Source organism: Osmerus eperlanus, chromosome 7 (assembly GCF_963692335.1).
Source record: "Osmerus eperlanus chromosome 7, fOsmEpe2.1, whole genome shotgun sequence".
Taxonomy (NCBI): domain Eukaryota; kingdom Metazoa; phylum Chordata; class Actinopteri; order Osmeriformes; family Osmeridae; genus Osmerus; species Osmerus eperlanus.
This window is the reverse complement of record NC_085024.1, coordinates 1,117,029-1,136,191: the sequence shown is the minus strand read 5'-3', so window position 1 is coordinate 1,136,191 and position 19,163 is coordinate 1,117,029. Positions and strand designations below refer to the sequence as shown.

The 19,163-nt window shown below is 47.5% G+C and overlaps 3 protein-coding genes across 4 annotated transcripts in view; all 3 read left to right on the top strand.

The window, feature by feature from the left end:
* The window catches only part of myom3 (myomesin 3), a 57,825-nt gene extending 53,671 nt beyond the window's left edge, over positions 1–4,154 (top strand). The window contains exon 35 of the mRNA XM_062466136.1: positions 2,886–4,154. Within this exon, the coding sequence (XP_062322120.1) occupies positions 2,886–3,155 (270 nt within the window). The 3' untranslated portion in view covers positions 3,156–4,154. The remainder of the gene's footprint in view (positions 1–2,885) is intronic.
* A 573-nt stretch (positions 4,155–4,727) lies between these two features.
* fabp10a (fatty acid binding protein 10a, liver basic) lies at positions 4,728–7,103 on the top strand. Its single transcript, XM_062466422.1, has 4 exons — positions 4,728–4,887; positions 4,990–5,162; positions 6,762–6,851; positions 6,999–7,103. The coding sequence occupies exons 1-4, from the start codon at positions 4,821–4,823 to the stop codon at positions 7,047–7,049; spliced, it is 381 nt and encodes a 126-aa protein (XP_062322406.1). The 5' UTR covers positions 4,728–4,820; the 3' UTR covers positions 7,050–7,103.
* Positions 7,104–9,595: 2,492 nt separating this feature from the next.
* srsf10a (serine and arginine rich splicing factor 10a) lies at positions 9,596–18,617 on the top strand. Of its 2 annotated transcripts, XM_062466413.1 has the most exons (6): positions 9,608–9,884; positions 10,569–10,673; positions 11,539–11,642; positions 16,232–16,400; positions 16,902–16,952; positions 17,505–18,617. In XM_062466413.1, exons 1-6 carry the CDS (start codon positions 9,820–9,822, stop codon positions 17,770–17,772), a joined length of 762 nt encoding a protein of 253 aa, XP_062322397.1. In that variant the 5' UTR covers positions 9,608–9,819; the 3' UTR covers positions 17,773–18,617. The 2 variants fall into 2 exon arrangements, with proteins under 2 accessions (XP_062322398.1, XP_062322397.1); XM_062466414.1 differs by lacking the exon at positions 16,902–16,952 and having other exon boundaries at positions 9,596–9,884.
* Positions 18,618–19,163: the final 546 nt, after the last annotated feature.

Here is a 19,163-nt window from a genome sequence, read left to right as displayed (position 1 = left end):
ACATCACTGTCACCTACAGCAGGCCACATCACTGTCACCTACAGCAGGCCACATCACTGTCACCTAGAGCAGACCACATCACTGTCACCTACAGCAGGCCACATCACTGTCACCTACAGCAGACCACATCACTGTCACCTACAGCAGACCACATCACTGTCACCTAGAGCAGGCCACATCACTGTCACCTACAGCAGGCCACATCACTGTCACCTACAGCAGGCCACATCACTGTCACCTAGAGCAGGCCACATCACTGTCACCTAGAGCAGACCACATCACTGTCACCTAGAGCAGGCCACATCACTGTCACCTACAGCAGGCCACATCACTGTCACCTAGAGCAGACCACATCACTGTCACCTAGAGCAGGCCACATCACTGTCACCTACAGCAGGCCACATCACTGTCACCTACAGCAGACCACATCACTGTCACCTACAGCAGACCACATCACTGTCACCTAGAGCAGGCCACATCACTGTCACCTAGAGCAGGCCACATCACTGTCACCTAGAGCAGGCCACATCACTGTCACCTAGAGCAGGCCACATCACTGTCACCTAGAGCAGACCACATCACTGTCACCTACAGCAGACCACATCACTGTCACCTACAGCAGACCACATCACTGTCACCTAGAGCAGGCCACATCACTGTCACCTAGAGCAGGCCACATCACTGTCACCTAGAGCAGGCCACATCACTGTCACCTAGAGCAGGCCACATCACTGTCACCTAGAGCAGGCCACATCACTGTCACCTACAGCAGGCCACATCACTGTCACCTACAGCAGACCACATCACTGTCACCTAGAGCAGGCCACATCACTGTCACCTAGAGCAGGCCACATCACTGTCACCTAGAGCAGGCCACATCACTGTCACCTAGAGCAGGCCACATCACTGTCACCTACAGCAGGCCACATCACTGTCACCTAGAGCAGACCACATCACTGTCACCTAGAGCAGACCACATCACTGTCACCTAGAGCAGACCACATCACTGTCACCTACGGCAGGCCACATCACTGTCACCTAGAGCAGGCCACATCACTGTCACCTACAGCAGGCCACATCACTGTCACCTAGAGCAGACCACATCACTGTCACCTACAGCAGGCCACATCACTGTCACCTACAGCAGACCACATCACTGTCACCTAGAGCAGGCCACATCACTGTCACCTACAGCAGGCCACATCACTGTCACCTACAGCAGAGCACATCACTGTCACCTAGAGCAGGCCACATCACTGTCACCTAGAGCAGGCCACATCACTGTAACCTACAGCAGACCACATCACTGTCACCTAGAGCAGGCCACATCACTGTCACCTAGAGCAGGCCACATCACTGTCACCTACAGCAGGCCACATCACTGTCACCTACAGCAGAGCACATCACTGTCACCTAGAGCAGGCCACATCACTGTCACCTAGAGCAGGCCACATCACTGTCACCTACAGCAGAGCACATCACTGTCACCTAGAGCAGGCCACATCACTGTCACCTAGAGCAGGCCACATCACTGTAACCTACAGCAGACCACATCACTGTCACCTAGAGCAGGCCACATCACTGTCACCTAGAGCAGGCCACATCACTGTCACCTAGAGCAGACCACATCACTGTCACCTAGAGCAGGCCACATCACTGTCACCTAGAGCAGGCCACATCACTGTCACCTACAGCAGACCACATCACTGTCACCTAGAGCAGGCCACATCACTGTCACCTAGAGCAGGCCACATCACTGTCACCTAGAGCAGGCCACATCACTGTCACCTAGAGCAGGCCACATCACTGTCACCTACAGCAGGCCACATCACTGTCACCTACAGCAGGCCACATCACTGTCACCTACAGCAGACCACATCACTGTCACCTACAGCAGGCCACATCACTGTCACCTACAGCAGGCCACATCACTGTCACCTAGAGCAGACCACATCACTGTCACCTACAGCAGACCACATCACTGTCACCTAGAGCAGGCCACATCACTGTCACCTAGAGCAGACCACGTCCTGGCTTGTGTCTGGGATTCATATGAAGCATGAGATACGTCGGACGATTACCAATGAGCCTTTGTATATATTGCGAAAGTAAATCGTTCGATAGTGTGCTGACATGCGGCCAGTTTTGGCTGACTAAAGATTAGATAAATTTGACCTCTTGAGTGGATTTATGCCTTCATAATTAGTTGACATTATGTAGAACTGGATTAAATATATTTTTATTATGCATTGTGTGATAACTTGGTTTTGCGATTGTTTGCATTGTCAGTTTTCGGTTTAGAACAGTCAGTAGTAGGCTACCATTAGCAGTGAGCTCATTTAAGATTATGTATAGGAGACAAGTTACCACTGGTCTCAGGAAATCTGAATATATGTGTTGTGGAATTATCAACCTTCATAAGCCTACAATTTAGGCTTGTGTATGTAGCAGGCTAACCCTTTGTGTATTTAGCAGGCTAACCCTTCCTGCGAGCAGGCTAACCCTTCGTGTATCTAGCAGGCTAACCTTTTGTGTATCTAGCAGGCTAACCCTTCATGTATTTAGCAGGCTAACCCTTCCTGCAAGCAGGCTAACCCTTCCTGTATCTAGCAGGCTAACCTTTTGTGTATCTAGCAGGCTAACCCTTTGTGTATCTAGCTGGCTAACCCTTCCTGCTAGCAGGCTAACCCTTCCTGCTAGCAGGCCAACCCTTCCTGCTAACCAGGCCTCTCTAAGGTGGTTGGTAGGCCTATATTATGGATGAGTTCTCTCTTAGTGAAACATCACACCAGCTCTGACTGATGCTGTAGATTCTGATTCAGATCCTCACTCTCCTGCCCCTCCTTCTCCTCCACCCCCTCTCCCCTTCCTCCCCCCCCCCCCAGTCTCTGTGCCTCACCTGTTTCGCTGACGGGGACCCCGCCCCGGAGATGTTCTGGCTGAGGAACGACCGGGAGATTGTGTCGGGGGGTCAGTTCTCCGTCACCAAGGAGCCCAAGTCCAGCACCCTCACTGTCAACAACGTGACAAGTCAGGACTCCGGGAGATACAGCATCTTTGTCCGCAACCAGCACGGCTCCCAGACAGTGAACGTGACTGTGAGCGTTTACAAGCACGGGGAGAAGCCCCCCCCGGATGCTGTGGAGATGGAGTGAGAGGGAGAGAGAGAAGGGGAGAGAGAGAGGGAGAGGGAGGGAAGGAGGAATGGAGGGAAAGGGAGAGGGAGGGAGAGATGGAGAGAGAGAGAGAGAGAGAGAGGGAGTGAGGGAGAGAGAGAGCGAGAGAAGAGGGCCCAGGGGATTATCTGGACAGACAGGTGTTGGGAAGGTGGTTGGTCCAGTGTGATGTGTTGAGGTTCTCGTGTGGAGGGCAGCCACTAGTTGAAGCAAAAAGATGGTTAGTACCCGTGTGTGTGTGTGTGTGTGTGTGTTTACAGTTAGTACCTGTGCGTGTACCACAGTACATATGAGAAGAGAAATAATCATTATAATGTAAGAATGAGAATCCTAAATCACTTCACTTGACTACCAGAGAAATATTCTAAGATGTTAATTGAAATATAACAATGGATCCTATCACGGCTGTCTAGAAACTCTAATTATGCGTGTAGACCGTCATAGCTTGTAAGAGAAGGTTCCTGGACAGCTGGTAACATGAACAGCCCAGCTCTGATCTCAGATAAGAAGATACAGTATTTCAGTAGAGATGCCATGTGAACAGTTAAAGACTGAACAAGATAACACTTTAATGATCCTCACAAGAGGAAATTAAGGAAGTAAAGGTTCCCTTCATGTTTTTCTGTCATTTATGCAGTGACTGTAGCCACTTAGCTCACCCTGTATCTGAAGCTGACCAGGCCAGCACTGCCAGTCTGTCACACGCTGCAGTCATGGAGAGCAAACATTTCACAGATACCTGAATCCAGAGCGTACAGGGGGGATTTGAGCCTGCAACCTCTTGATCTGTAGTCATGCTCTCCCACTGAGCTGCTCCTGTTCTCCAGAACGTTCTCTCAGCTGTTCTCTCCTGGATTCACTCCAACAAACATGCATGTGACTTTATTATATTACACAACATCCTAGATCTTGCTGTGCATCGATGGTCAGTATACCCATCAATCAATACAGATGTAATAAAAAGGTAAAGAAATTGAACACTTGTAAGCGTGATATAATTTTCTCCCAGTATGATTATGCAAGAGTGTCTCTTCTGCAAACTGTCCACAGTGTTGTTGACCTCCTGGACGACAGAGTCGGGTTGCCTGGTTGCACTTCCAGCAAGACAGGCTTATTATGGGATACATACAGATCACAGACGTCAAATGATGGAAATCTTTCAATCCATTTTTACCTCATAACTACTTGTCAGGGCTGTCAGTCACTTGTTGAGAAATGGTTGAGAAATCTGAGAAACTTATGTTGTCAAACACTGAACAAATGTTGGATACCATAATGTGTGTGTTGTCTATAAACTCATAAATATTAGAAAATGCAATTTAGGGTGGGCACAATGTGATCCCCTTCCAGTCTGGGGTGCTTTCATTCCTGTGTTATGAGTTGTTTGAATGAAAGCAGTCATGAATGCACATCTCACCAGCTCAAACTCCCCTCCGGGTTCACCCCGGAGGGGAGTGACCCCGGATGAACCCGGGGTCACGTCAAACACAGGAGTAACCGAACTCCAGGTTGTTCAAACAGAGTGGATTACTTCAGAGTCACCGTTACTGATTAGACAAAGGCCAGACCGCCTGCTGAAGAACAGCATAAGTACCTGGGCCAGCGTGGACCTCCCTAGCTAGCCCGAAGCAGCCTCAGGAGAACATGGCCTTCAGTGGAACGTGGCAGGTGTACGCTCAGGAGAACTACGAGGAGTTCCTCAGAGCCATCTGTGAGTGAGCCTGTCACTCAGACACACTGGGGGCGCTGGGGATGATTTCACCCTAACCCCTCTACCCTAACCCTAACCCTAAGTCTTTATCCCCACCCCCAGCCCTTCCAGAAGATGTCATCAAGCTGGCCAAGGACATCAAGCCTGTGACAGAGATCCAGCAAAATGGCAACGACTTTGTCATCACCTCCAAAACCCCTGGCAAGTCTGTCACCAACTCCTTCACCATCGGCAAAGAGGCTGAGATCACAACCATGGATGGCAAAAAGCTGAAGGTACGCTAGCAGGCTGTCTGGGGTTCGTACCAGGTCTGTAGCAGGTCTGTAGCAAGTCTGTAGCAGGTCTGTACCAGGTCTGTAGCAGGTCTGTACCAGGTCTGTTGCAGGTCTGTAGCAGGTCTGTCTGTACCTGTCTCTCTCCTGCTGTCCTGTCTCTCTCTCCCTGCTGTCCTGTCTCTCTCTCCTGCTGTCCTGTCTCTCTCCTGCTGTCCTGTCTCTCTCTCCTGCTGTCCTGTCTCTCTCTCCTGCTGTCCTGTAGCTCTCTCCTGCTGTCCTGTCTCTCTCTCCTGCTGTCCTGTCTCTCTCTCCCTGCTGTCCTGTCTCTCTCCTGCTGTCCTGATTCTCTCTGTCCTGCTGTCCTGTCTCTCTCCTGCTGTCCTGATTCTCTCTCCTGCTGTCCTGTCTCTCTCTCCCTGCTGTCCTGTCTCTCTCCTGCTGTCCTGTCTATCTCTCCTGCTGTCCTGTCTCTCTCTCCTGCTGTCCTGTATCTCTCTCCTGCTGTCCTGTCTCTCTCTCCCTGCTGTCCTGTCTCTCTCCTGCTGTCCTGTCTATCTCTCCTGCTGTCCTGTCTCTCTCTCCTGCTGTCCTGTATCTCTCTCCTGCTGTCCTGTCTCTCTCTGTCCTGCTGTACTGTCTCTCTCCTGCTGTCCTGATTCTCTCTCCTGCTGTCCTGTCTCTCTCTCCCTGCTGTCTTGTCTCTCTCCTGCTGTCCTGTCTCTCTCTCCTGCTGTCCTGTCTCTCTCTCCCTGCTGTCTTGTCTCTCTCCTGCTGTCCTGTCTCTCTCTCCTGCTGTCCTGTCTCTCTCCCTGCTGTCTTGTCTCTCTCCTGCTGTCCTGTCTCTCTCTGTCCTGCCTCTCTCTCTGCTGTCCTGTCTCTCTCTCCTGCTGTCCTGTCTCTCTCTCCTGCTGTCCTGTCTCTCTCTCTCCTGCTGTCCTGTCTCTCTCCCTGCTGTCCTGTCTCTCTCTCCTGCTGTCCTGTCTCTCTCCTGCTGTCCTGTCTCTCTCTCTGCTGTCCTGTCTCTCTCCTGCTGTCCTGTCTCTCTCTCTGCTGTCCTGCCTCTCTCCTGCTGTCCTGTCTCTCTCCTGCTGTCCTGTCTCTCTCTCTGCTGTCCTGCCTCTCCTGCTGTCCTGTCTCTCTCCTGCTGTCCTGTCTCTCTCTCCTGCTGTCCTGTCTCTCTCCTGCTGTCCTGTCTCTCTCTTGCTGTCCTGTCTCTCTCCTGCTGTCCTGTCTCTCTCTCTGCTGTCCTGTCTCTCTCCTGCTGTCCTGTCTCTCTCTCCCTGCTGTCCTGTCTCTCTCTCCTGCTGTCCTGTCTCTCTCCTGCTGTCCTGTCTCTCTCTTGCTGTCCTGTCTCTCTCCTGCTGTCCTGTCTCTCTCCTGCTGTCCTGTCTCTCTCCTGCTGTCCTGTCTCTCTCTCTGCTGTCCTGTCTCTCTCCTTGCTGTCTGAGGGAAAAAAGCCAGAAAAGCCACATTATAGTTTTTTTACTTAAGTTACTAAAGCGCAACTAAATGAACTAAATATTAAATGTAAATAGCAACACTGTATTCAATCCATTCATGTTCTCTGTGACCCTGTCTCCCCTGAACTTTGACATCTAGTGCATTGTCAAGATGGAGGGTGGCAAGATGGTGTGCAACACAGAGAAGTTCTCCCATGTCCAGGAGCTCAAGGGAGGAGAGATGTGGGAGGTTGGTAATGTTGTCACTGTCTGTGGCATTCCAGAGCTTCCACAATCCCTCAGCTTACAGTTTTCAATTGCAACGAGTATGTGTATAATAAAGCTGTATGTGATTTGGAAATGATGACTATTGATGCGATATTTCCTTCTGCTGCAGACTCTAACGGTGGGATCCACATCACTCATCAGGAAGAGCAAGAAGATGTGATCCTGGAGGGAGACATACTGGCTATTTAAATAAACTTGTTGCTTGACATTATCATCCGACTTGTCTGATTGTCTTTATAAACTACTTACACCAAGCAAGCGGAGAGGGGAACAATTGTTGTTATGTATGGAAGCTTATTAGAATCTTTATTCAAATGAAAATGCATTTTTCAAACGGAAATTCAATGCGCAAATGACAATGCAATCCTCAATTCAGTTTGAACTATTTTGAATACAATTTTAACGAAACCCTAATAGGCTACATTGCATTTCATATTGACAGCATAGACATATATATATGGGTTAGGGTTATATATATGTCTATGATTGACAGGGTTTTACTCTTTATTCAAATGGGAATTCCATGTGGCAGTGAGACAGCACCACTACATTGCTAACTCCTTTATAAACTACACACCAGCTAGAACACTGCGATCATCAAATGCAGGCCTATTAGAGGTCACCAGAAGCAGTCATAAGAAGATTGGTGATTCGGCCTTTGTCAATTACGCCCCAAAACTATGGAACAAATTACCCATAAATATTAGGGAAGCAAACACTCTAGACATTTTTAACCCTTGTGTTATCTTCGGGTCGTTCTGACCCATCAGTCATTGTGACCCACCGTCGTATTGCGACAACTTTACGGCATACAAAAACAAAGTGAAGCATTTTCTTTTAACCGTTGGGCTGTCTCAGACCCCCCACATTGCGAAGGTTAAAAGAAAATTATTTTTATTTGTTTTTGTATTGGGTAAAATTGGGTAAACACAACGATGGTTCGTTATGAACCTTTGGGTCATGTGACCCGAAGGCAGCACGAGGGTTAAAAGACAGCTTAAAACCTACCTTTTTACCGAAGCATTTAAGTAATTTTATCTCAAAAGGGTTTTCCTACTTGTATTAGTTATATTATTGTAGAATCTTGGTTTAGTAAATTTGGGTCATTATTTGACTTGCTATTTTTACTTTGTCTAGGTCAGAGTTGGCGAACTCTGATAGCGTACAAGAACTCTGGTCACGTGAAGTATTTAAACAAATATGTAAAACAATCTGTATTCTTGATCTGAGGCAAAGGATCCGTTAACAGAGAACACGGCCCATACTCTTGACCTGGGGAAAGGATCTGTTAACAGAGTGTATGGTTTTATATATAGGCCTACAGACCAGGGGTGAACCAAATGTATGTGTGTTACTTGTAATCCTACTTTTATTAGTTATTTTATTGTAGAATCTTGGTTTAGTAAATTTGGGTCATTATTTGACTTGCTAATTTTACTTTGTCTAGGTCAGAGTCGGCGAACTCTGATAGCGTACAAGAACTCTGGTTGCGTGAAGTATTTAAACAAATATGTAAAACAATCTGTATTCTTGATCTGAGGCAAAGGATCCGTTAACAGAGAATACGGCCCATACTCTTAACCTGGGGAAAGGGTCTGTTAACAGAGTGTATGTTTTATATATACAGACCAGGGGTGAACCAAATGTATATGTTACTTTTAAGATGCATGTTTAACCCTTGTGTTCTCCTCGGGTCGTTCTGACCCATCAGTCATTGTGACCCACCGTCGTATTGTGACAACTTTACCGCATACAAAAACAAAGTGAAGCATTTTCTTTTAACCGTCGGGCTGTCTCAGACCCCCCACATTGCGAAGGTTAAAAGAAAAGTATTTTTATTTGTTTTTGTATTGGGTAAAATTGGGTAAACACAATGATGGTTCGTTATGAACCTTTGGGTCATGTGACCCGAAGGCAGCACGAGGGTTAAAGTTGTTTTCTCTCTTGAACAGAGATCTTATTGGGATTTTTATTTTTGTTTGAATTGTTTATCACTTGTATTATTGTTTTTATTGATTTTATGTAAAGCACCTTGAGCTACAATTCTTGTATGAAATGTGCTATATAAATAAAGTCTTACTTACTTACCACATATTGTCTATTGCATTAACATTTACTTGTCACCTCGCTCTATTTGGTGCAGAATTCAAATGGATAAGCAATCTGTCGGTGACTTGTCAAGGCGTGTAGTTATGTGGGGAAAAAACAAGACTTAACATAATGTAAAAATACATTGAAATGTACTAGTAGCCTACGACGCACGTCGTTACGGGAAATTCGACTTCGACCACAAAAATTCCGAAGATGGAAACAATTGTACTTTCTTATTCTTATTTGCTTCTTTATAATAATAGTGTGGGGGCCGATGCCTGTAAAACAACATATGAAAGCATGATAAATGACGGACTGTCTCTATGTCTGAGCAGTATGTTAAAATGGCCGTGAGGTCAGTGATCACCTCCCTTCTCTTGGGAGCCAAACAGACTGCTGAGCATGCGCAGTGCGGGAGTTTTGATTCCTTTCGGCAGCTCAAATCTTATTATTTCGTTCACCAAAAAGATTTGTTCACTGATTCATTCGCTGATTCGCGAACTATTTCCGGTGATTCACTTATTTGCGGACAAATTGGTGAACTGAACAAACCTCAAGAACTGGCGGAAACAGTTCAGAACTGCTTCCTTATTTCTTGTATAGTTCATTCAATTCTCCTAAAGCAGAAGCTTAGGCAGAGACTAAAACGAACGAATCTTTTGGGTGGAAGATTCAGTTCATTTCGTTCACTTTAAAGATTCGTTCAAAAATAACGAATCGTTCGGGAATAACGCATCACTACCACCTTCCACAGCGGCGAGACAGCCCGGAGCCACCCGCCTACAAGCCCGGAGTTACCGTCAACTGTAGTTACATTACTGTTACTGGTTAGATTTACCATGGCCAGGTATCTGAGGCCTCCAAACACCTCTCTCTTCATTAGAAACATCTCGGACGAATCCAGGTAGCTATAATCTTTGGCCTCTAACGTTATGCGGCTAGGCAAACTAGCTCGTATAGCTAGCTATAGCTAGCTAGCGAATGGCTACACAGTGCTAGTCGCTAGCTAGCTAAGATGATTGCTGGGTAATAGCGGTTATAAACTGTTTGAAGTTAGCGCTAGCTGGCTAGCCTTAGCAGGCTTCTAGAATCACGAGCATAAAAGATAACGGTAGGCTAGCTGTCTTTTTATAAATAGGCTATATGTAGTTAGCTACCTAGGAATTGTAGTGCTACAGTAGGCAGCTACAATCAAATGTAGCTAGTCTAGCTAGGTATGATCTGAAATTGAAAGTTTTCAATCCAAAAACGACGATGCCTTGATACCAGCAATAAAGCTAGCCCAGTTAGCCTACTTCTGATATTGGGAGCTCATGTTATTTGAAACGCTGTTTGTGTTGCGGGTCAATTATGCTGCTACGCTTACACTTAAATATGTAAAAGCCCATGTCTTCGTACACGTATTGAATGCACGGTTAGTTACAGCTGGTTACACGGCATCCCAAAGTAACTTGGGCCGGTGTGTTACGTTAACACGCGGCTGTGCTGTGCAGAGATGCATCACCAGGAATGGTCCAAACGGGCCACTGTAGGGCTATCATGGATCCATCCAGATAGGTCTAAATGTCCTTATTTCACGACACTTCAGGCCAGAGGATTTACGTCGTGAGTTTGGTCGTTACGGGCCTATTGTAGATGTCTACATTCCGCTTGACTTCTATACTCGACGACCAAGAGGATTTGCTTACATTCAATATCCTTTATTCGCTGTGTGTCTGATGATTGCCACGTTCCACTGTTTTAGCTCAATGTTTTGTGTTTGTGTGCCGTAGCCAACATGTATTTGGGAATGCATAGGAAAAGGTTGAATGTCTGTTTAGCGTAATGCATACGGATGGGGAACTAAATGTAATTTACTTTAGTCACAACAGAATGTATCAAGGAGTAGTTTGATATCGCCTAACCAACGTTTCTTCTGTTGCCTTAGACATTGTAAAGACATACAGACCTGGAGTCGCCCACAGCAAAGAAAGTTGAAAGGCGGGTGTAGGGTAGAGGCAAGACAAAGGATTTCAGGAGACATGAAAATAGATGGAATTTGGAAAATAAAGAGAAATTTAAAGCATGAAGATACAAAGAGGAGAAAAGAGGCACCAGAGTGGGTGTCCCCGCTCCCGTTTGTCTACCAGAGAGAGGAAAAGAGTTTATTGGGCAAAGACAAGTCTCAAGTTCTTCTGACAAGCCGTTAAAGAGCATAAAGGCCAAGCTGAAGGTCAAAGGCCAAGCGTTTTAAAGGTAAAAAGCAAAATATTTGTATCCTATCAAATCCAGATCATCACCTCTGTGTTTGCATTCTCTCCAACCAAAAGGAAAAGTATCCGGATCCGATGTATTAAAGTGTTCGACTTTGTGATTGTACACTAAATCAAGACAAGACACTGATGTGATTTATTTGACTTTAACATGATCATCTTAGCTGTTTCAAATGTTCCCCCGTCAGTACTTCTGGCCCTAGTTGTGTCCTTGGTCTGGCCGAGTGTTCAGGGTGTTTAGAAGCAGTGTTTAGGTTAGTTGTGTCCACACTCCGACCCTGCGTGGAATGCCTTAACTGTCGCCACGTTCGAAGACGTCCGTGATGCTGAGGATGCCTTGCACAACCTGGACAGGAAGTGGGTCTGTGGACGGCAGATCGAGATCCAGTTTGCGCAGGGCGATCGTAAAAGTAAGACGTCATAATGTTTATTCTGTCAAATTGCTTTTTATCTTATTAATATCTTGGCTGTAGCTGTGTGAGTAAACAGTTTACGATGAGACAACAGAAATGCATCTCAACTTGTTTTCAGACCCTAAATGTATAAATGTAACGTATAGATGCATTTTTTATATTTAAGGATGGCGCACACAAAGTTTTTGTTTACTGTATGCACCTGTCTGCCATAGTAATTTCTTTGGTTGTGTAAACTTACTTGGCCATTAAACTTCATTTATATTTTAATAACGCTCTTATGAAGTATTAAATGTATAAATATGAAACATATAGATATTGTGAGCTGCTGTGAAGTATTCCAGGTGTAGATGTGAGTGCAGCATGAGTATTCCAGGTGTAGATGTTGTATGAGCAGCAGCAGCCTGTGTTCCAGGTGTAGATGTTGCAGTAGTAGCCTGTGTTCCAGGTGTAGATGTTGCAGTAGTAGCCTGTGTTCCAGGTGTAGATGTTGCAGTAGTAGCCTGTGTTCCAGGTGTAGATGTTGCAGTAGCAGCCTGTGTTCCAGGTGTAGATGTTGCAGTAGTAGCCTGTGTTCCAGGTGTAGATGTTGTATGAGCAGTAGTAGCCTGTGTTCCAGGTGTAGATGTTGCAGCAGTAGCCTGTGTTCCAGGTGTAGATGTTGCAGTAGTAGCCTGTGTTCCAGGTGTAGATGTTGCAGCAGCAGCCTGTGTTCCAGGTGTAGATGTTGCAGTAGTAGCCTGTGTTCCAGGTGTAGATGTTGCAGTAGTAGCCTGTGTTCCAGGTGTAGATGTTGCAGCAGCAGCCTGTGTTCCAGGTGTAGATGTTGCAGCAGTAGCCTGTGTTCCAGGTGTAGATGTTGCAGTAGTAGCCTGTGTTCCAGGTGTAGATGTTGCAGTAGTAGCCTGTGTTCCAGGTGTAGATGTTGCAGCAGCAGCCTGTGTTCCAGGTGTAGATGTTGCAGCAGTAGCCTGTGTTCCAGGTGTAGATGTTGCAGTAGTAGCCTGTGTTCCAGGTGTAGATGTTGCAGTAGTAGCCTGTGTTCCAGGTGTAGATGTTGCAGTAGTAGCCTGTGTTCCAGGTGTAGATGTTGCAGTAGTAGCCTGTGTTCCAGGTGTAGATGTTGCAGTAGTAGCCTGTGTTCCAGGTGTAGATGTTGCAGCAGCAGCCTGTGTTCCAGGTGTAGATGTTGCAGCAGTAGCCTGTGTTCCAGGTGTAGATGTTGCAGTAGTAGCCTGTGTTCCAGGTGTAGATGTTGCAGCAGTAGCCTGTGTTCCAGGTGTAGATGTTGCAGTAGTAGCCTGTGTTCCAGGTGTAGATGTTGTATGAGCAGTAGTAGCCTGTGTTCCAGGTGTAGATGTTGCAGTAGTAGCCTGTGTTCCAGGTGTAGATGTTGCAGCAGCAGCCTGTGTTCCAGGTGTAGATGTTGCAGTAGTAGCCTGTGTTCCAGGTGTAGATGTTGCAGTAGTAGCCTGTGTTCCAGGTGTAGATGTTGCAGCAGCAGCCTGTGTTCCAGGTGTAGATGTTGCAGTAGTAGCCTGTGTTCCAGGTGTAGATGTTGCAGTAGTAGCCTGTGTTCCAGGTGTAGATGTTGCAGCAGCAGCCTGTGTTCCAGGTGTAGATGTTGCAGCAGTAGCCTGTGTTCCAGGTGTAGATGTTGCAGTAGTAGCCTGTGTTCCAGGTGTAGATGTTGCAGCAGCAGCCTGTGTTCCAGGTGTAGATGTTGCAGCAGTAGCCTGTGTTCCAGGTGTAGATGTTGCAGCAGCAGCCTGTGTTCCAGGTGTAGATGTTGCAGTAGTAGCCTGTGTTCCAGGTGTAGATGTTGCAGCAGTAGCCTGTGTTCCAGGTGTAGATGTTGCAGTAGTAGCCTGTGTTCCAGGTGTAGATGTTGCAGTAGTAGCCTGTGTTCCAGGTGTAGATGTTGCAGCAGTAGCCTGTGTTCCAGGTGTAGATGTTGCAGCAGTAGCCTGTGTTCCAGGTGTAGATGTTGCAGCAGCAGCCTGTGTTCCAGGTGTAGATGTTGCAGCAGCAGCCTGTGTTCCAGGTGTAGATGTTGCAGCAGTAGCCTGTGTTCCAGGTGTAGATGTTGCAGTAGTAGCCTGTGTTCCAGGTGTAGATGTTGCAGTAGTAGCCTGTGTTCCAGGTGTAGATGTTGCAGCAGCAGCCTGTGTTCCAGGTGTAGATGTTGCAGCAGTAGCCTGTGTTCCAGGTGTAGATGTTGCAGCAGCAGCCTGTGTTCCAGGTGTAGATGTTGCAGCAGCAGCCTGTGTTCCAGGTGTAGATGTTGCAGCAGCAGCCTGTGTTCCAGGTGTAGATGTTGCAGCAGTAGCCTGTGTTCCAGGTGTAGATGTTGCAGCAGCAGCCTGTGTTCCAGGTGTAGATGTTGCAGCAGAAGCCTGTGTTCCAGGTGTAGATGTTGCAGTAGTAGCCTGTGTTCCAGGTGTAGATGTTGCAGTAGTAGCCTGTGTTCCAGGTGTAGATGTTGCAGTAGTAGCCTGTGTTCCAGGTGTAGATGTTGCAGTAGTAGCCTGTGTTCCAGGTGTAGATGTTGCAGTAGTAGCCTGTGTTCCAGGTGTAGATGTTGCAGTAGTAGCCTGTGTTCCAGGTGTAGATGTTGCAGTAGTAGCCTGTGTTCCAGGTGTAGATGTTGCAGTAGTAGCCTGTGTTCCAGGTGTAGATGTTGCAGTAGTAGCCTGTGTTCCAGGTGTAGATGTTGCAGCAGCAGCCTGTGTTCCAGGTGTAGATGTTGCAGCAGTAGCCTGTGTTCCAGGTGTAGATGTTGCAGTAGTAGCCTGTGTTCCAGGTGTAGATGTTGCAGTAGTAGCCTGTGTTCCAGGTGTAGATGTTGCAGCAGCAGCCTGTGTTCCAGGTGTAGATGTTGCAGTAGTAGCCTGTGTTCCAGGTGTAGATGTTGCAGTAGTAGCCTGTGTTCCAGGTGTAGATGTTGCAGTAGTAGCCTGTGTTCCAGGTGTAGATGTTGCAGTAGTAGCCTGTGTTCCAGGTGTAGATGTTGCAGTAGTAGCCTGTGTTCCAGGTGTAGATGTTGCAGCAGCAGCCTGTGTTCCAGGTGTAGATGTTGCAGTAGTAGCCTGTGTTCCAGGTGTAGATGTTGCAGTAGTAGCCTGTGTTCCAGGTGTAGATGTTGCAGTAGTAGCCTGTGTTCCAGGTGTAGATGTTGCAGTAGTAGCCTGTGTTCCAGGTGTAGATGTTGTATGAGCAGTAGTAGCCTGTGTTCCAGGTGTAGATGTTGCAGTAGTAGCCTGTGTTCCAGGTGTAGATGTTGCAGTAGTAGCCTGTGTTCCAGGTGTAGATGTTGCAGTAGTAGCCTGTGTTCCAGGTGTAGATGTTGCAGCAGCAGCCTGTGTTCCAGGTGTAGATGTTGCAGTAGTAGCCTGTGTTCCAGGTGTAGATGTTGCAGCAGCAGCCTGTGTTCCAGGTGTAGATGTTGCAGTAGTAGCCTGTGTTCCAGGTGTAGATGTTGCAGCAGTAGCCTGTGTTCCAGGTGTAGATGTTGCAGCAGTAGCCTGTGTTCCAGGTGTAGATGTTGCAGTAGTAGCCTGTGTTCCAGGTGTAGATGTTGCAGTAGTAGCCTGTGTTCCAGGTGTAGATGTTGCAGTAGTAGCCTGTGTTCCAGGTGTAGATGTTGCAGCAGCAGCCTGTGTTCCAGGTGTAGATGTTGCAGTAGTAGCCTGTGTTCCAGGTGTAGATGTTGCAGCAGCAGCCTGTGTTCCAGGTGTAGATGTTGCAGCAGCAGCCTGTGTTCCAGGTGTAGATGTTGCAGTAGTAGCCTGTGTTCCAGGTGTAGATGTTGCAGTAGTAGCCTGTGTTCCAGGTGTAGATGTTGCAGTAGTAGCCTGTGTTCCAGGTGTAGATGTTGCAGCAGTAGCCTGTGTTCCAGGTGTAGATGTTGCAGTAGTAGCCTGTGTTCCAGGTGTAGATGTTGCAGTAGTAGCCTGTGTTCCAGGTGTAGATGTTGCAGCAGCAGCCTGTGTTCCAGGTGTAGATGTTGCAGCAGTAGCCTGTGTTCCAGGTGTAGATGTTGCAGTAGTAGCCTGTGTTCCAGGTGTAGATGTTGCAGTAGTAGCCTGTGTTCCAGGTGTAGATGTTGCAGCAGTAGCCTGTGTTCCAGGTGTAGATGTTGCAGCAGTAGCCTGTGTTCCAGGTGTAGATGTTGCAGTAGTAGCCTGTGTTCCAGGTGTAGATGTTGCAGTAGTAGCCTGTGTTCCAGGTGTAGATGTTGCAGTAGTAGCCTGTGTTCCAGGTGTAGATGTTGCAGTAGTAGCCTGTGTTCCAGGTGTAGATGTTGCAGTAGTAGCCTGTGTTCCAGGTGTAGATGTTGCAGTAGTAGCCTGTGTTCCAGGTGTAGATGTTGCAGTAGTAGCCTGTGTTCCAGGTGTAGATGTTGCAGTAGTAGCCTGTGTTCCAGGTGTAGATGTTGCAGTAGTAGCCTGTGTTCCAGGTGTAGATGTTGCAGTAGTAGCCTGTGTTCCAGGTGTAGATGTTGCAGTAGTAGCCTGTGTTCCAGGTGTAGATGTTGCAGTAGTAGCCTATGTTGCTGTAGTGTTGAGCCTCTCGTCTCTCCGCAGCGCCCGGCCAGATGAAGACCAAGGAGAGCTCCCCGCGCAGCTTCTCTCGCCATGACGACTACGAGCGTGAGGGTCGGCGCCGCAGGTCTCGTAGCCGCAGCTACGACCGGCGGCGCTCGCGGAGCCCATCCTATGACCGGCGGCCCCGCCGCTCCCCCAGCCCCCGGGAGTGAGTCTGCTTCGCACGCCACTTCTGCCGCCATTTAGCTTGCATTTTGCATTCAGCTTGTATTCAGCAGTTAGCTTGCATTAAGCATTTAGCTTGCATTTAGCTTGTATTTAGCCTTTAGATTGCATTTAGCTTGTATTTTGCATTTAGCTTGTGTTAAGCAGTTAGCTTGTATTTAGCATTTTTATTTGGCATTTAACCTTCAGAGGGGGGATATGGGGACAGGTGTAGCTCAGTGGTTAGAGTATCGGACAGCAGATCAAGAGGTCGCAGGTTTCAATTCCCTTCCTGTACACGCTAAAATGGGGTTACCAGCTAGCAGCTAAATTAATTTATTATTAGTAGGTCATGTGATCTGCAGTCACACCCAGCCCTGCAGCCCCTCAAAGCCAGACAGATGTTCCTCCTAGCTGCTGAGTTATCTTTCTGCTGTGTGAGGGCTTCACCTCCACCCCTGCTGTCTGGGCTGTGACTGATAAACAGGTGTGGTGTGTTTCTCAGGTCCAGGTCGTACGGCCGACATAGACGCAGCAGAAGCCATGAAAACGAGCGGTAGGTGGACCTCCAGCTGGACTGATGTTCATGGTGTCTAAGAATATTCCTGCTCTCCTGTTTGTCAGCCTCTAGTTACTGCTGCCATCGCTGTGTGTTACTCTATCATTCTCTTGTTCTCTCTCCCGCTTGTCTGTAGTCTCGCTCTCCTGCTTGTCTGTAGTCTCTCTCTCCCGCTTGTCTGTAGTCTCTCTCTCCCGCTTGTCTGTAGTCTCTCTCTCCTGCTTGTCGGTAGTCTCTCTCTCCCGCTTGTCTGTAGTCTCTCTCTCCTGCTTGTCTGTAGTCTCTCTCTCTCCTGCTTGTCTGTAGTCTCTCTCTCTCCTGCTTGTCTGTAGTCCCTCTCTCTCTCCTGCTTGTCTGTAGTCTCTCTCTCCTGCTTGTCTGTAGTCTCTCTGTCTCTTTCTCGTCCGGTCCTGTGTGCATCAGGGCTGGTTCAGGAGCTGCAGCACAGGGCCTTAAGGAACAGTACTAGATGCTGCACCATGCTGTGGATGTTTGTTAATGAAGGGGCTGTGGATGTCTGTTAATGATTGGGCTGTTGTGTCCTGCCAGGTACCGAGGCCCCCCCCGAGACCAACGTATGCACCACGCCCCGCCCCTGCGCTCCCGTTCAGCTTCCCGCTCCGCCTCACCCCCCAGGGCGCGGCCCAAAGCCCGGAAGTCTCCCTCCAAGTCCCCCGGCCCCGTGGATGACTTCCACCCCTCCGCCTCCCAGAGGCAGGCCCCCGGACGCTCACCCTCGCGCTCCTTCTCCCGCTCCCTCTCCCGCTCGCGCTCTCGCTCCCGGTCCTGGGCCGGACGCAAGTCTGGGGGCCACTGAGCTCTCCCCTCCCTCCCTCCCCCTTCCTGTCTCCTGAAGGCGTTGGTGTTCACTATGTTGAGTACGGTAGGTAGCGAGTGCTGACTTCTGCGTCTGTCTCTCTGGTTCTACCTCAGTTGTCACGGTAGCGGTGGGATGTGTGGCCAGTTTGGGAGGGAGACGGGGTAGCTTCAGATTTAGGTTTACATGTTAACCCCGCCCCCCGCCGAAGATATGAAGTCAAGTGTTCTAAAGTGGTTCATTGGTCCCATGCAGAGATGGGGGGGGGGGGGGGGGAGATGAGGAGATGAGATGACAGTGGTTGGCTCCAGAGTAGCCTGTTTGGGTTAGCTCCAGTTAGGGTTAGCTCCTGTTAACTCTTTTTGTACTTCCATGTAACGGTGGGTGAAACATCCTGTATCAGTGGAAATATTTTTGTTAAAGATCAAGTGGCAGCAACGTTTTTATCAATGTCATTTGGATTATTTTTATGGTAGTTTTCAGATCTGTTGACAGTAGGTCTTTGTTAATTAGTGTTTAAGCAAATTCGACTTCCTTTCAGACCAATTCTGTAACCATCCTGTATTCCTCTTGGGTCTGTTTGTAGCCCGTGCTATGTGTGTTTAGCAGCGCAGATTGTGTGACTGTTTGGCTACATGTTTATAAAGAACAGTTCTGTAATTGCACCCTAATGCAAGATGTCTGCTTTCTGGAGTCCATGTGACTCAATTGTTTTCTTTTGTTTATCTGCACGTGAAGATCAAGATCCAAATCCATATATATTTTTTGAAGTGCCCATAGTTATTATTTTAATGCAGTTTTATTACACATGCTTTTTGCTCATGTCAATAAACCATTCTATTTCAGTTTGCCTTTGGAAACTTTCTTTGGAGTACTTGATTGGATATATTTCATTAGATGTATTTGTGCATGTATAGGTATATAAATGGTAGGAAAAGTAAGATCAAAACATTTACTGTACTTAATCTGAATGAAAGAAAAAAAGTTAGATGCTGTGCACGTGTGGTGCTGTTTAGAAAGACACTCAACAAGCTTGATGGTTATCTACTGCTGAAATATATGGAAGCAAATCAGAACTCTGAATTTGGTGGTTTTGAATTCACCGCTTTTAAAATTGAAATATTAATTTATTTCAATGAGAAAAAAATGTATTGATACAAAAATTCCGAAATTCAATTTGCTCAAATTAAATAAAATCTTCAAGCTTTAGAAATTCAAATGGAACAAAATTCAGGCTGCTCAAATTCGAATGGTGAAATTCAGATCCAAAAAATTCAGATTGCAACATCCGGAATACCAAGGATAGGTAAGGCAATCGAGCCTGAATGCAATCGAGCCGTCTCACTTATCCGCACCAACAAGCTATAACACGCCTGTTATATGAGTGAATT